Source organism: Vollenhovia emeryi, unplaced genomic scaffold (assembly GCF_000949405.1).
Source record: "Vollenhovia emeryi isolate VEMERY1.0 unplaced genomic scaffold, V.emery_V1.0 DF939206.1, whole genome shotgun sequence".
NCBI classification, from domain to species: Eukaryota; Metazoa; Arthropoda; class Insecta; order Hymenoptera; family Formicidae; genus Vollenhovia; species Vollenhovia emeryi.
This window is the reverse complement of record NW_011967160.1, coordinates 594,351-608,415: the sequence shown is the minus strand read 5'-3', so window position 1 is coordinate 608,415 and position 14,065 is coordinate 594,351. Positions and strand designations below refer to the sequence as shown.

Sequence of the window (14,065 nt, the reverse complement as noted above, 5' to 3'; positions counted from 1 at the left end):
CTTATGTCCCCCTCGAAACCATACAACTTTTGTCTGAAACATTTTTTCATATCTCTTTTAGTTTTTTAAAAAATCGACTGTATAAATTAAAATGGCCCACCCTGTACTTTAGTTTTATGCAAGGTACAAAGAAACGAAAATTATGAGTAAGGGAGTTACAAAATTGAATAATAATCCATTTCCGGAGCCTCATATTTCATCCTATATCTACTACAGAAGTTTTAGGACTTACAGAAAACTAGGAGGTGTTGGACTCCGATCCTGTCTATCTAATCTCCTTTCGGGACTGCGATCTTTATTACTATTCCTTCTCCTTCGACTTCTATTAATGTGATTGCTGTTGCGACTGTTGCGCCTATGATTGGTCGCGGGCGATCTCGATCTACTTCTGCCTCGCGATCGCGAGCGTGATCTGCTGCGCGACTTGCTCCGGTAGCGTTTCTTTGGCGGACTAGGGCTTTTGGATCTCGGCCGTAAAATCGGCGATGGAGATTTAGATCTCTGCCTAATACCGGTGGCTATATCCTCTTCTTTACGTTTACGGGCGGCATTTTTCGCTTTATAGTACTCGTACAATCCTAATTTCTCCCATCCGTCACTGTAAATATAAATAAAATTGTTATTTATAGAATAAACATATACAAAAAGTAGCAAGTCATATAACTTGCGTTTGTTTTTCATTTTTATATTAGATTAATCGTTCTTTATGATTTATATGTGATTTCAATATTCACCTATCTCTAGGAGAATCATGATTTGGAGGTGCATAAAACGCTTCTACAGCTGCAACTAAACGATCGCTCGGTGGGGCTGGCGGTGGAAGTCTTATCGCGTCAGGATCCAATGGCTTGTATTCGCCATCTTCTAGCTTTATTAAAGGTACCATTAGACCAGCTGGAAGCTCGAAATAAGGCATACTAGGCATCAAATCCTCGACAGAAGGTTCGTGGATTACGGGTGGCGGTCCAAACCCAGGCGGTGGCTTTGAGAAGTCCGGCAAGGGAACATTGCTAAACGGCGGCGGTTCGGTTGAGGGCGGGACACCCCATCCAGGTGGCGGTTGACTGAAATTCACGTCTGTACTCATTGTGTTCGGAGGACCGGAATGACTAGGTGGCATTGACATATTTTGCTGATTCTGCAGAAAGAAAATTTTTCGTAGACATCTAAAGAATGAATATGTACAGTTTATGCCCGTTTCTACCAATGCAGATTAACTTTAATCTCGTTTAAATTACCTCTTATCTTTTTCTAATTCCTAAAACTAAAAAAGATATAAAGTAACGAGAAGAATATTATTGCCGCCAGTAATTGATTAACAACAAGAAGGAAAATTATTAGATAACTAAGCCGACCGATATCCAGAGATGGATGACAACCTTTTACAATTTAATTTTTAACTAATCCATGTAAGTGTAAAGTTGTGAATCTCATTTTGTCTCATTATCTATACTGCCAATTGTTATACAAACGGCTTATATTGTAAGTTTCTCCAAATTGTAGATATTTCCTTGCAAAGGACCACAATCCGGATGGTCGAAATGTTGGAATAAATTGTTACATTAAACCACTCTAGCCAGTTTAAAGTCGTGTAATAATTTTCCTTCCCGATATAAAGCAAGTTGACCCGAGATCAAAGTTAAACCGCTGGTAGAAACGCGCTATTTGAGATGGCAAAAAAAAATCAGACTACCATTTGAGGTGGCGGCGGCGGCGGCGGTGGAGTTTTCAGTTGCTGATCTATCGCCATCTTTTGTTGTTCGATATTCTGGATCTGTCTCAGCGCGTGAGTGACAAAAGCTTGATGCTGCGCTTGATAATTGTCGAACGTCTGTTTCGTCGACGCTGTAATAGGAGTGATCGCGGTGGCGTGCTGCGCCACCAAGTTGGCCTGGTACTCCGACCAGGACGCGCTCGGTTGCTTCAACTTATCTATGATGCCTTCGTCGAAGTAATTATTCTTTGATTCCCACAAACTCAATAGCTTATTCAGCTTATTAAGCTGTTCTTCGGATGCTGCTAGTGAAGTGTTACAGAACATGGGAACAACAACACTTTCCATTGCTTTGCGGAGATCCATAGACTTTTTTCTCGCACTGAGGAAGTATCCAATTATATATCTCGTACATAGTCAGCAACACGTTGTTATGACGTCGTTTAATATTGCAAATTTGAACGAATATAAATGTATCAAAGGATCGAGAAGGGCTTTAACAATTGTAGAAACTATAATGAAATTATTTTGGGAATCGCAACTACGAAAGTAAGAATATCTAAGAAATAGAAATATCTAATCAAAATAATCCACCTTGATCACTTTGACGAGTGATCACGTTACAATTGATTTCTGTCATAAGATACGTGCGTTCATACTAACCAGTGATGTAAAACGTCATTCACCAGATAAATTATGTGCAACTTGTGACTGAAGGTTGTCCCCTGAATCACTCTAAAAGAAGAATATTTAGAGATAAAAACGAGTATACTTTTTGTACGTAAAAGCCTGAGCAGAATGGCTGTCTTGTACGCTTAGGCCCGGTTGCACCAACTTGGTCGCTTAAAATCTTACAATTAGCTTAACTCACTATCTATTTCTAAGGGAAACAGAAGGAGCCGGAGAGAATCAAGCTAAAGTTAAACTTCTGTGACGGTGCAACCAGGCCTTAAAATACAATACAGTTTTTCTTAAAGTAACCACAACTTTTTTTCCCCACTGGATTACTTGCAAGAGCCAATAAGGATGCAGAGTTTTAGACTTTACTGCGCGTTACCTTAAGAGAAAGGCTTAAAGCATAAAACATTTTCTTGGGAGTATAAGACAGCCACTCTCTGGCCTTAAAAATAAAACGTGTGTATACACTATAAACGCACCTTTTCAGCAAATGATCCGCGACAACCTGATTGCTCTGCGGCGTAAGTGAATTCTGAAGTATCCAGGCCTTTCCCGCGCTTATGCTATCCTTCGTGCAGCTATCGATGATCGGTTGTAGGACCGTGTCAAATGCAGCCAAGTCTGTGTTCGTGTTTTGCGCACTGTTCTGCAGTGCCTGTTCCTGCGCCTGCCTCACGGCATCCTCTACTCTTCCCTGCTGTTGCGCCATCAACGCGGCATGCTGCGCAGCCAGGTTCTGTTCTGATTGTCTCACTTGTTCCTGCAACGTCGTCTGCTGCGACTGTAGATTCGCCAGCTCATTCTGCAGCCACGCGGGCGGCCCGGCGATGTTAACCGCCTGCGCGACACCGGCGATCGGCGGATTCACACCTCCTATGGCGCCGGAAACCGGTCCAATCGGCGGTCCTGCATTTCCCGGCCCTCCGATCTGTCCAGGTAAAACGGGACCGCCCTGGCTCCCGACCTGGGGTCCGATCCCGACCACCGGATTTATTCCATTGTTTTGCGTACTCAGACCGGACGCAAGACTGACGTTATTCAGTGGCTGCGAGACGGCGTTTGCGGCTGTTTGCTGCTGCTGCGAAACGTTTAAACGTGGGTCTGCATTTTGCATTGGATTTATTCCTTTTTGCTTTAAAACTGTAAACGAATGACGGTGGATTATTGTGAGATGCTGAGTCCTTCTCAATCGATATTTGAAAAATTTCTATACAAATAGTTCGATTCTGTTTTTTTTTGTTCTGCGAAGTCTTATCTTCTATCGGTGCGTATAAGAAAATTCTTGGGCATTTTTACACGAGAGAAGAGTACAGTATCGGAAAAGTCTTTTGGGAGCACTATGTTCTTTTTTTTCGTTTTTTTCTCTTTTTTTTAGGCATTTTTACAGTACTAAGATACATTACAGGGCACGCTACTTTTTTTGGACGGGTGGGTCGTATCTCCCCACACACAGATTGAAGCGACACATCGAGACAATGTTACTTCACGTTAGACAAACTCCAGCAAGAATCTTAAAACTACGCCTCCTCGAAATCGCCATTGCCAAGGTAATGCAAGGTGTCTTTAAAAGTGTTCCGCTTAACAAATAGCAATCCCAAAAATCTTGAGAGGAAGGCCGCTCGACGAATAACACATTTTTGTACGTTCGCAATGGATGGAGAATCAGACTCTGTTATCGCTTTTACAAAGTCGTCCCCTTGCTGGTCAAGTAAAAGCGTGGCCTGCTCTCTCTCTTTTTTTTTTTCTATGCCTCTTAATCACAGTAGCTGTTAATGGGATATGTCCCACTTACTGGCTTGCTCTGTAGTCACTTTGTACTGATAGTAGTTGAAGTGCTCCCCCCCAAACAGGAAACCGAACTTCGGGTTGTCCTTCTGCTTGTTCTTTGTCATCTGCTCGAATTCTGGCCCATTGCGAGCGACAAACTGCGCCAGTTTGTCTATGATGTTCCGTAATTCTGTGTCTGAATGTTATAAGCGAAAACAACAAGAATCAGATCCGAACTGGTATTTATAACGAATTAAATTAGATGTACAATCTATTCTAATTGAACGGCATTATTCTTATTCCGTGAGAAATCGCTGCGAGATGCTGCAGATTGAAATTGTGCAAAACAATAGGAGAATATATTTATGAAAAAAAGGAAAACAACGCGATACGATGCCGCAATCGCTGCGGAAAACAGAAAGTACACTTCAATAAGAGAAGAAAACGAAAGTCCGCGCAAAACTATCTGTCCAGGATCGACCGTGAGCGTCGCCGATCGCTCGTACGGTCTTCCTAAATTCGGAACTTTTCCCTCCCCTACGTTCAAAACGCACGAGTTTTCGCAAGTAACCTAGCGGAGTGAATCCAGACACACCAACGGGGTTTTGAAAGTGCTCTGTTCTCGTAGAAAGCCGCTCGACATAGGCCAAACAAAACGGCAAGGTGCAAGCGAGAGACGCATCGCGTATTCGTGGTTAATGCGTGAGAGGACACGGGTTAATTCATTAAGATAACGCACCAGAGAGCGAGCGAGAGAGAGGGGGAGGGGGAAGGAAGAGGGGAGAGAGAGAGAGAGAGAGAGAGTAGGAGGTGCGAGGGGAAAACGCGCGTGCGAGAGAGAGAGAGAGCGCGCGCCTGTGCGGCCGGATCGGCGTGCTCACCTGCGGGTGCCTGGTCCATCTCGGCCGGGGATCGACGGACCGCCGGCGGCTCCGTCAAGGCTGCGCGCCGTTAAAACGTCACGTGCACGTACCGTCCGCTCGCTCGTTTGTTGTACCGTGCATGAAAGCGGGCCACCGCCTCGTGGCGCATCATTCACTCACGGCGGATCCCCGACAACGCGCCAGACGCCGCCATTACAGACCCGCGGCGGCCAGCAGTGCTGCCAACGGCGCTGTCGGCTCGCTTCAAGGCGCCCTTTCACAGACACCGGTATCCATCAGGGCGGCGTCACATGGAGCGTAACTTGCGTAAGCGTAATCTGTGTATGAAGACGTTTGAGGTGCAATTGAAAAGATTTGCGAGCCACTCGTGCATTTGTAGTTAATTAAGTATTTTTCCACTCGACACACTGAGGCCCGTTCAGCGCCTCCTTCCTGTGGAAACACGGACATTCCTATTGGCTGTTGCGCGCAGGCGCGTATTCATAGGAACCGGCCCGTCGTTCCGTTCCGTCGTGTTTCGTGGGTGGCGACGACGTTCGAGGTTACGATGTGTTCTCAGGTGCTCCGGTTACCCCTCCATTTTGGATCTTCCACATGGTGTTATGAACGTTCCGTCGATCGCAGTACGCGTTTAAAATAACTTGACTACGTTTCATTGCGACTTGTATTTCAATCTGGATCGTCTGTCTGTTGCCAGTTGTCTGAATCAGGTAAGACGTTCAACGACGAATTTTATTTCCTCGACGCGGCATCTCTCTCTCTCTCTCTCTCTCTCTCTCTCTCTCTCTCTCTCTCTCTCTCTCTCTCTGACATTTTCTGAACATGTTGCGTTTTTGTGCAGAGTTAGCTGTGATAGAGTGGCGTGTATTTCTTCTACTTCTGTACTCTTTTGTAGATTTTGCAATCTTTTCACCTCGCTCGGCGAATGTTATTGACAATTACGTGAAACGTCGACGCGCGACCCTTCAAGGCCCGGTCTACGATGAGTGGTTAGTCGCTAGAAGTAGAACCGTATGTCCCTTTTCTTTCTGGGTGAAAGCAAAAGGACCGACTTACAGTTCTGGGGCTCGATCGTCCCTTTCCGCAGCGTAAACCCGTGAAAAGCGAAAAATTTCATTAACGAATTCAGGGGCTCGATCGTGAATCTTTTTCTCTAGTGTGAACTCGTGAAAAGTGAGAAAGTGTCATTGACGAGTTTTACATTTGTTTTACATTCACTGAAATTTTTCACTTTTCACGAGTTCACGCCAGAGAAAAAGATTCATGATCGAGCACCAACGTTTGTCAATGAAAATGTTCACTTTTCACGAGTTCACGCTAGAGAAAAAGATTCATGATCGAGCCCCTGACTTCTGACTAACGACAGACAGCTCATTGTAGATCGGGCCTAAGACTTTTCAGTCGCGTTATAAAATAGGCGGTTCACAAGTCCTGGTCTATTACAATTTCACTCTTGTGATAATAGTCATTTACACTTGATGGTACTTTTATCAATTTTCTTTTAAGTATTGATTTTCTCAATCGACTGGTGTTCAACTGACAATTCAATAAACTTAGCCTGTAAAGAAGCGTCTCTTATTTTAAGTATACTATACTTTTAACATGTTAAAGAGGTGAGGAGTACCGTATAATTTTGTGTATCTAATTTGTTTCAGCCTTTGTGTACATTTTCTGGCTCTAATAGAGTTTCATTTATTATAAAAATAAGATGACTGACAAACCTTTAACGGGTTAAGTATAATATTTAGGTGTTTATATCAATGCAACTAATGTGCAAAACATCAGTTGCATCTTGTTACACGATGCACCGTGTATAACGTTTTATTTCAAAACATTGAGGCCGGAATTCATAGTCGGATCTTACATTCGAGACAGTCGTGAATTTATCTAAAGATGTATGTAACGTTTCATTGGCTACGGAGTATCTAAAGATGATCTTAAGACTGTCTTGAATATAAGATCCGACTATGAATCCCGGCCTGAGATTCTTAGGGAAGTTTTCCCGAGACTTTATTTTATAATTTTATGTGCTGGATATTTTCTCGTTGATATACGTGTGTATGTACTTTCTACATGTATATATTCTGGAAAAGCTGTTAAAAATTGCGTAAAATTACAAACAGAATTCTATCCTGAATCCCGACAGCAATTATAAATCGTCTAACATTAGGCTTGAAACTGACTTTGTAATTAACGATAATTAAACGGGGCAGGATATACGCTCGTTGTCCGATGTGACACTATCACGTAGAATCGTCTTTCAAACCTGATGTTTGCACATATTACGCATACACTTACCTATATGCTTTAAAGCTAGTTCTCGTGCATATGTAAACATTGCGTAATGTGGTGCAACTTGCAGAGATGCCAGTTGCGCAAAATGAGGTCAAGTCTAGTTGGGCTGACGAGGTCGAAGAGGAGGGAGGAGCGTTGCCCGCGCCTACGGAGGTCTATGAGAACGGTTTAAAGATTCTCACCGAGTACAAATACAATCAGGACAACAAGAAGGTCAAGGTTGTGCGCGTTTACAAGATCGAGCGGCGTACAGTGTCGAAAACAATTGCGGTGCGTAAGAATTGGACAAAGTTCGGCGATTCCGCCGACGACAGGCCAGGGCCCAATCCGGCCACCACCGTAGGCGGTGAAGATGTCTTCATGCAATTCATATCCAGCAAAGAGGAGGAGAACAAGGTGGAGGAGGACTCCCTGGATAAGTTGAAAAGCATGGGCGACAAGGGTGTCGTCAAGTGCCGTAACTGCAACGGCGATCACTGGACGTCCAAGTGTCCGTACAAAGATACCGTTCTCGCCGGTGGTAAGTTATGTCGCGAGAATATTGGCACACAAATACAAACAAAAATTAAATTCTTATAAACATATTACACGTTGTTTAATGTTTGTAAAATTATCATTGCCGTAATTCTTCCAGGGAAAGTACCGGACGACAAGAAGCCCCTCGTTAATACGGGAGTGCCTGGTGCAATGGCAGAGCTTAAGCCGCAGGGTGGCAAGTACGTGCCGCCCGGTATGCGCGACGGCGGCAACAAACGCGGCGACTCGATGCAGATGCAGAGACGCGACGACACGACTGCTATACGCATCTCCAATCTCTCGCAGAGCACCACGGACGCGGATCTGGATGAGCTGGTCAAGCCGTTCGGTTCCGTGGTGAAGCAGTTTCTCGCCAAGGAGAAGCTTTCCAATCTCTGCAAGGGTTTCGCATATGTGCACTTCAAACACAGGGCCGATGCCGCACGAGCGATCGCCACTCTGGACGGTTACGGTTACGATCATCTTATTCTGAGCGTCGAGTGGTCGAAACCACAAGTTCAGAACAATTAGGGCGATTCGAAGTATACAAGTGCGGATAGAAATCTGAAATTAGTTTGACTACATTTGGAAAGAATCCCTATGACAAACAAACTATATTAGTGCATAAATCTATGTACATTCTACAATAAGTCGAAATGTAATGGCAGTCTGTATTCGTCTCATTTAATTCTAAATATGAAAATCAAATTTTCACTCAAATATATATTTATTCAATATAGTAATATTGTGTAGCCACGACATGAAAATTTCTGTTTATTATATTCTATTTCTTAAATGTGGCGTGAATACAGACGAAATCCCAACTTTATTTTATATCTTGAAACTTGTTCACGTAAGCATGTAAGTATATAAATATGTAAATGTATACATACTAATATACATTTATTATACATATTTTTACTATATATTCTATATATTTAGTAAATATATATAGTAAAAAATATAGATAGTAAACAGGGGAGCACATTCTTCACGTACTTTTATTATACTCTATTAAAATATAAAATCTGTTTCAATGTACTTTCGGTTTGCTAATTTAAAGCTACTCTGTTTATTCGCGTGAAAAATGATTTCATCGATAGTATCATATTTTTTATTCTGGAAATCTTATATCAAATGCAAAATATATTGTAAATTCTTAAGTGACGAGTTGATGTCCTTATGGGAGTTGATACTCCCATGTCCTTGATCATGGACTTGTAAGAAAATTAAGAAAAATCATTAATATTAAAATCGAAATAAAACTGAGATAAATCGAACCTGGAACTTTGTTCATACATATTGACATTACAAGTGTAATACTCGCTTAGCATAGACAGTTTTATTTCAATATATTACATAGATTATATTGAATCACAATGAAAGTAATTACATTTGGATTTGGCCGCGCGGCCGCATTATGAGTGGACTTAGGTACATATTTCCAGAATCGTAATGTTACGTCTAATACAACCTTACACAATGGCTTATAGAAGACTCCTCTCGAAGGTACATCCATCGCGCTAATTACAATATAATACAGCATTCTTATTTTTCACTCGTCATTCGTCGTTTCCTTTTTTGTTCGGGATCAGTTTGCGACGTCACACGTTGCTGTTGTCGAATAATAAAGCCACAACTCTAGTAAGTAGGGGAAGGGAGAAAAAAATATTGAGGACAAACCGATGACCGCTAAACAATTGAAGGCTATCGTTGAAAATTGCGAGACGAAACATCACGTGCAATTCGTGTTCAACACATTATCCTTCTCGCACAATGAATCTAGGACACCCTGTAATGGTCCAATTATTCGCGAATATACAATCGCCAATAAAGATCAGCCAGCTGAAAAAAATTACACGATTAAAATTAATAATCGTCTCCCTTCCGGACTTGCTTAGCAATTATCTTGCACCCTTCTCGACGTAAAGTAAATGGCGTTGCACGCAAAGTAATCCGAAAGCCTCGAGAAGAGACGCGTGTTCTCCATACCGGTGATAAAATTGATATTGGAATTGCAATGACGTGCGAATGAAAAACAAATTCAGTTAAAAACTCTAGATTAATTCCCGCGATCTTTCCGAGTGCCCGTCAAATCTGCCTTAAATCTGTTCTCCTTTTGGTCCGGCCGATAGTCTACTTGGTTCACGGATTACGAAAATTGTCATCACTTGTCGTCGGAGGGCGAACCGGGGGATGCTGGGTCCAGCGGCGAGCATTATCACGTGACATTGATCTCTTCGTCGTCCTCGTTCTCCGTTTGTTCCTCGGGCCTCTGCGGACTCGTGAGCGGACTCACGTCGCTCAAGTCCATTCTCGGCCTGTCCCCGTCGGCGTCGCTCAGATCCGGATTGGGGTTGTTCTTGTTCGGTAACGTCTGCTCGCGCGAGCCGCCGGTCGCCAGCAGCTCGCGCTCCTTGCTGTTCCGCCACTTCATGCGCCGATTTTGAAACCAGATCTTCACCTGCAAATACAACTCGTTTAGCCCCTTGTTAACTTGCAATGAAAATCCTAGAGCAATGTGTCGCGTTTTTATACGAAATTTATTCCGCTGTTAGCTTTCATCCATACTGTGTGCGACTATCTGTATGCTCGGTTAAATTATCAAATATTTTTCACATTCGTGTGTCCAATGTCTTCTTTCCGCCATCTAGCTGCCGTAAGTAGAACAATTTAAATTTCAACAAAATCCATTATAAAGATCGAGATTTGTAATTCATTGTGAGCCCCCATAAAATTGGTCTTAGACTATAATTTGCTGTATAAAATCTATAATTTTATTATTTTAAATTTCAAATTTCAATCGACCTCAGCTGGCTCCATTTATTAAATTAGCTTTCAACGTTTCGACTTTTGGTTTAGGTCCTTACCGGATGGGATCTAAGAGTAAGTATTTTACATATAAATTACATGAAAAGTATACAGGCATTGCACAGTATCGCAGAATAATTATTATAGGCATACCTTGTTACAAAGTCATGTCGAATACAAGTTTATTTTTTAAATTGTAATTCGTTCTGGATAGCGTTTCATTTACAATTTTATGTGCGTGTAAGTACTTTAATATTTTTTCCGATTCTTAATTTTAGCTGGGTTTTACTGCAGAATTACAAATCGCCTAAAGGGGATTCTCGCTTCAAACCATCTATAATTAGCATTACATTTTACAGAATCAAATTCTATTTACAATTTCCTGTGTCTCGTGCATCCTAATATATGTTTAAATAGAATGCCTTTAGCATATTATAGAGCAAAGTTCTGTACTATGAGATAAGCTTCTAGTATGAGACAGCAGGTTTTCAGCATCCAAATTCAATCACAAATCTTTCTCGCAGTGATTACACGATCTAACGATGAATTTTCGCTAAACAGATTTCACTCCAAGGACAGTAAATTCGTGGTGGAATCAACAGATAATGTCTATTAATTTAGTAGAAACACCGCTATCTCATATCAAGAGCCTATCTCATAGTAGAGCATTTTCCTCTACGTTGGATTTTTCAAATATTTTTCATATCGTATAAAATTACAAACGATAAAGTGTGCCCTGAATTCCGACACGAATTATAGAAACGGGTGCGATAACTCGACTCTTTAAACACCCCTGTAAAACTGAACTGGACAGTCATGGCAATATCATTCTTAAGACGCGAAATATCTCCAGCGCTCCTGCGTCCCGCGTGAGCTCCGGAGGCCGTTGCTTTTGCGAAAACGACATGTCTCGCGCGGTACATCAGTGTGCCGGTGTACGTAACCGAGGAAGAGGGAAAACCGTTACTTTCCCGCATTAAGGAGCCGCTGAACGGGCCAACGTCAAACGCACACCGGGCACCCCGAGAAAGTCTCTCGCCCACCCTTGTTTCCCGTCCGCCACGCCGCCCGTAGCCGCCCCATTAGCCACTTTATTATACGCGTTCTACCTTGAGCGAATCGTTGACCCCGTGGGCTGCGCGCGGATTGATCTACCCAAACTGCTTTCCGAATTTTCATTCGCCGCCACCGCCGCCGCCGCCGACGATGATGGTGTGCACTTGACACCATCACGGACCCACCACCTTCGGGGGGTCCGCGCTCGCTCGCTCGCTCGCACGAATACAACACTTCGCGCTGCCCCTGATTGATGCCGCGGGACGTGGATGTTCGATAATTCGCAGACGTTTCGGCTCAACGCCGAGCGTCAGGCGCGGAAGGCACTTCCGTTTAAAAGCTCGCTATCGCTTACGGGCGATCGCAAATCAGCTCGTCTCGGTTGCGCTTTTCGATACCTGAACACGGAATTGTAAGAAGGCGCGAGGATATTTCGCGCCGAGTACGAACGGGGGAGAGTCGCCCGAATCGCGCACTGCTTCAGATATTACACGTGGCATTTCTCATTTGGTACTTTGCACTAATATTGGAAATTGTAGCTCGGCGTTTAAAGGCACTTTTTATCGTGTGTCTAATTTTTTTGACAAGGGCAAATTAATTTGTTAGAAGCCTTCCTATGAATCTTAGTCTAGTGTGGAAGCTACCAGTTAAGCAATTAATTACATAATTCTGTAATCGTGAAATGATAAATAAGTGCGCGAGTTGCAGAATCGTGCCGAAACGTTATTTAAAAACTCCCGCGATACGATTTAAGAAACACGATCAATTTTATAAAAATATGAACGTAACTTTTACAAAGTACTAAAAAATTTTATAAAAGATTTAATATTTATTTCGATTTTAATATCGCAATATGTATGTAAAGTAAATGTAAAATGTTTTACAATAAATGTGCTTTTAGAAAAACATGAAAAAATATAAAAATACTTTTATAAAAACACAGAATAAAACTGCATTGTTAAATTATCATCGGCTACAAAAGTTACATCAATCGTACCTGATTTTTATAAATGCTAAATGTAACATGCACAAAATAAGCTGAATCTGGAATTTTTTGTTTACATTTCGCGTCGCTCATTTATTTCGTACCATTACGTGTCGTTTATAATCAATAACCAATATTCACAATCAGTACTCGCAATATGGAGTACATTTAGGTGGCCGGTATGCATTAAGCAATTCTCCTTCATGTTTAAGATAGAAAAATAATATAGAAAGGATGAAAGCTTTCAGAGGATATCAAGGAAATTGTCCTGGAATATATATTAGTATCATACATTGTATGCCCACTTTAGACGATTTATAATTAATGACTGGAGGATATTTTATAAGACGCCGGAAGTAATTAAAAACTTTAGAATATAACTTGGCCATGTCTGGCAAATTTTAATGCTAAACTCACAACGTTTCGACCATGGTTTATGGTCCTTTTCAGGCGATAATCGTATCAATAATTCCGTATGGTAAATGAAAAGAACCGGTCGCGAAATTAAGACCAGTCTTTTGATTTACCATACGGAATTATTGACACAATTATCATTTGAAAAGGACCAAAAACTATGGTCGAAACGTTGTGAGTTTTAACATTAAAATTTGCCAGACATGGCCAAGTAATAGTCTGAAGATTTATAATTAACTTTCAGAATTCTATCTATATATGAATTTATATATTTTAATGTATGTATTTTAATATATTATTTAATAGAGGAAAGTATGAGATAGCTTCTAATACGAGATAGCATTTCACTTCCAAATTCAATCACAAATCTTCCTTCGCAACAATTACACGATCTAACAGTAAAGTTTCCACTAAGGGCTAGTTCCACAAACATCGGTTAACTGCTGACCGAAGGTTAATTGATTCTCTGTCTCTTCTTAAATAATAAGATAGAAAAGGATATAGGGAGTCGACTGAACCCTAGTCAACATAAATCTTCAGAATATTACTTGACCATGTCTGGCAAATTTTAATGTTAAAACTTTAACCGATGTTTGTGAAACCTAAACAAATTTTACTTACAAAAGCAATAAATTGATGATGGAACCAACAGATGATGCCTATTAATTTTGCAGAAACTCCGCTATCTCATATTAAGAGTTCATCGCACAACAGGAGACTTTCCTCTACATGTTCGCCATTCAATTCTCCAAGAAGAATTTGTCATACTACGTTACACGACGTACAAAATTATAAGTAGAATTTTTCCGAGTTTCCAATACGAATTATGGATCGTCCAAAGTGGGCTCGAAATAAACTCACTATGTGGGAAATCGAGAGACAGAGAGAGAGAGAGAGAGAGAGAGAGAGAGAGAGAGAGAGAGAGAGAGAGAGAGAGAGAGAGAG

The 14,065-nt window shown here is 41.7% G+C and overlaps 3 protein-coding genes across 5 annotated transcripts in view; 1 reads left to right on the top strand and 2 right to left on the bottom strand.

Moving 5' to 3' along the window:
* LOC105561513 (calcium homeostasis endoplasmic reticulum protein) overlaps window positions 1–5,438 on the bottom strand; it is a 7,912-nt gene extending 2,474 nt beyond the window's left edge. Inside the window, exons 1-7 of one of the 2 annotated variants that reach the window (XM_012011559.1) lie at window positions 5,041–5,438; window positions 4,185–4,355; window positions 2,872–3,532; window positions 2,378–2,449; window positions 1,694–2,096; window positions 735–1,138; window positions 233–598 (exon numbers count right to left, since the gene is read on the bottom strand). In XM_012011559.1, coding sequence (XP_011866949.1) covers window positions 233–598; window positions 735–1,138; window positions 1,694–2,096; window positions 2,378–2,449; window positions 2,872–3,532; window positions 4,185–4,355; window positions 5,041–5,059 — 2,096 coding nt within the window. In that variant the 5' untranslated portion in view covers window positions 5,060–5,438. The remainder of the gene's footprint in view (window positions 1–232; window positions 599–734; window positions 1,139–1,693; window positions 2,097–2,377; window positions 2,450–2,871; window positions 3,533–4,184; window positions 4,356–5,040) is intronic. The other variant, XM_012011560.1, reaches the window with a different exon arrangement.
* Window positions 5,439–5,610: 172 nt separating this feature from the next.
* On the top strand, window positions 5,611–9,016 carry LOC105561514 (eukaryotic translation initiation factor 3 subunit G). 2 transcript variants are annotated; one of them, XM_012011561.1, is made up of 4 exons: window positions 5,611–5,753; window positions 6,699–6,773; window positions 7,406–7,858; window positions 7,973–9,016. In XM_012011561.1, exons 2-4 carry the CDS (start codon window positions 6,752–6,754, stop codon window positions 8,383–8,385), a joined length of 888 nt encoding a protein of 295 aa, XP_011866951.1. In that variant the 5' UTR covers window positions 5,611–5,753; window positions 6,699–6,751; the 3' UTR covers window positions 8,386–9,016. The 2 variants fall into 2 exon arrangements, with proteins under 2 accessions (XP_011866951.1, XP_011866952.1); XM_012011562.1 differs by lacking the exon at window positions 6,699–6,773.
* A 160-nt stretch (window positions 9,017–9,176) lies between these two features.
* Window positions 9,177–14,065, bottom strand: part of LOC105561511 — a 38,667-nt gene continuing 33,778 nt past the window's right edge. Inside the window, exon 4 of the mRNA XM_012011557.1 lies at window positions 9,177–10,318. Coding sequence (XP_011866947.1) covers window positions 10,076–10,318 — 243 coding nt within the window. The 3' untranslated portion in view covers window positions 9,177–10,075. The remainder of the gene's footprint in view (window positions 10,319–14,065) is intronic.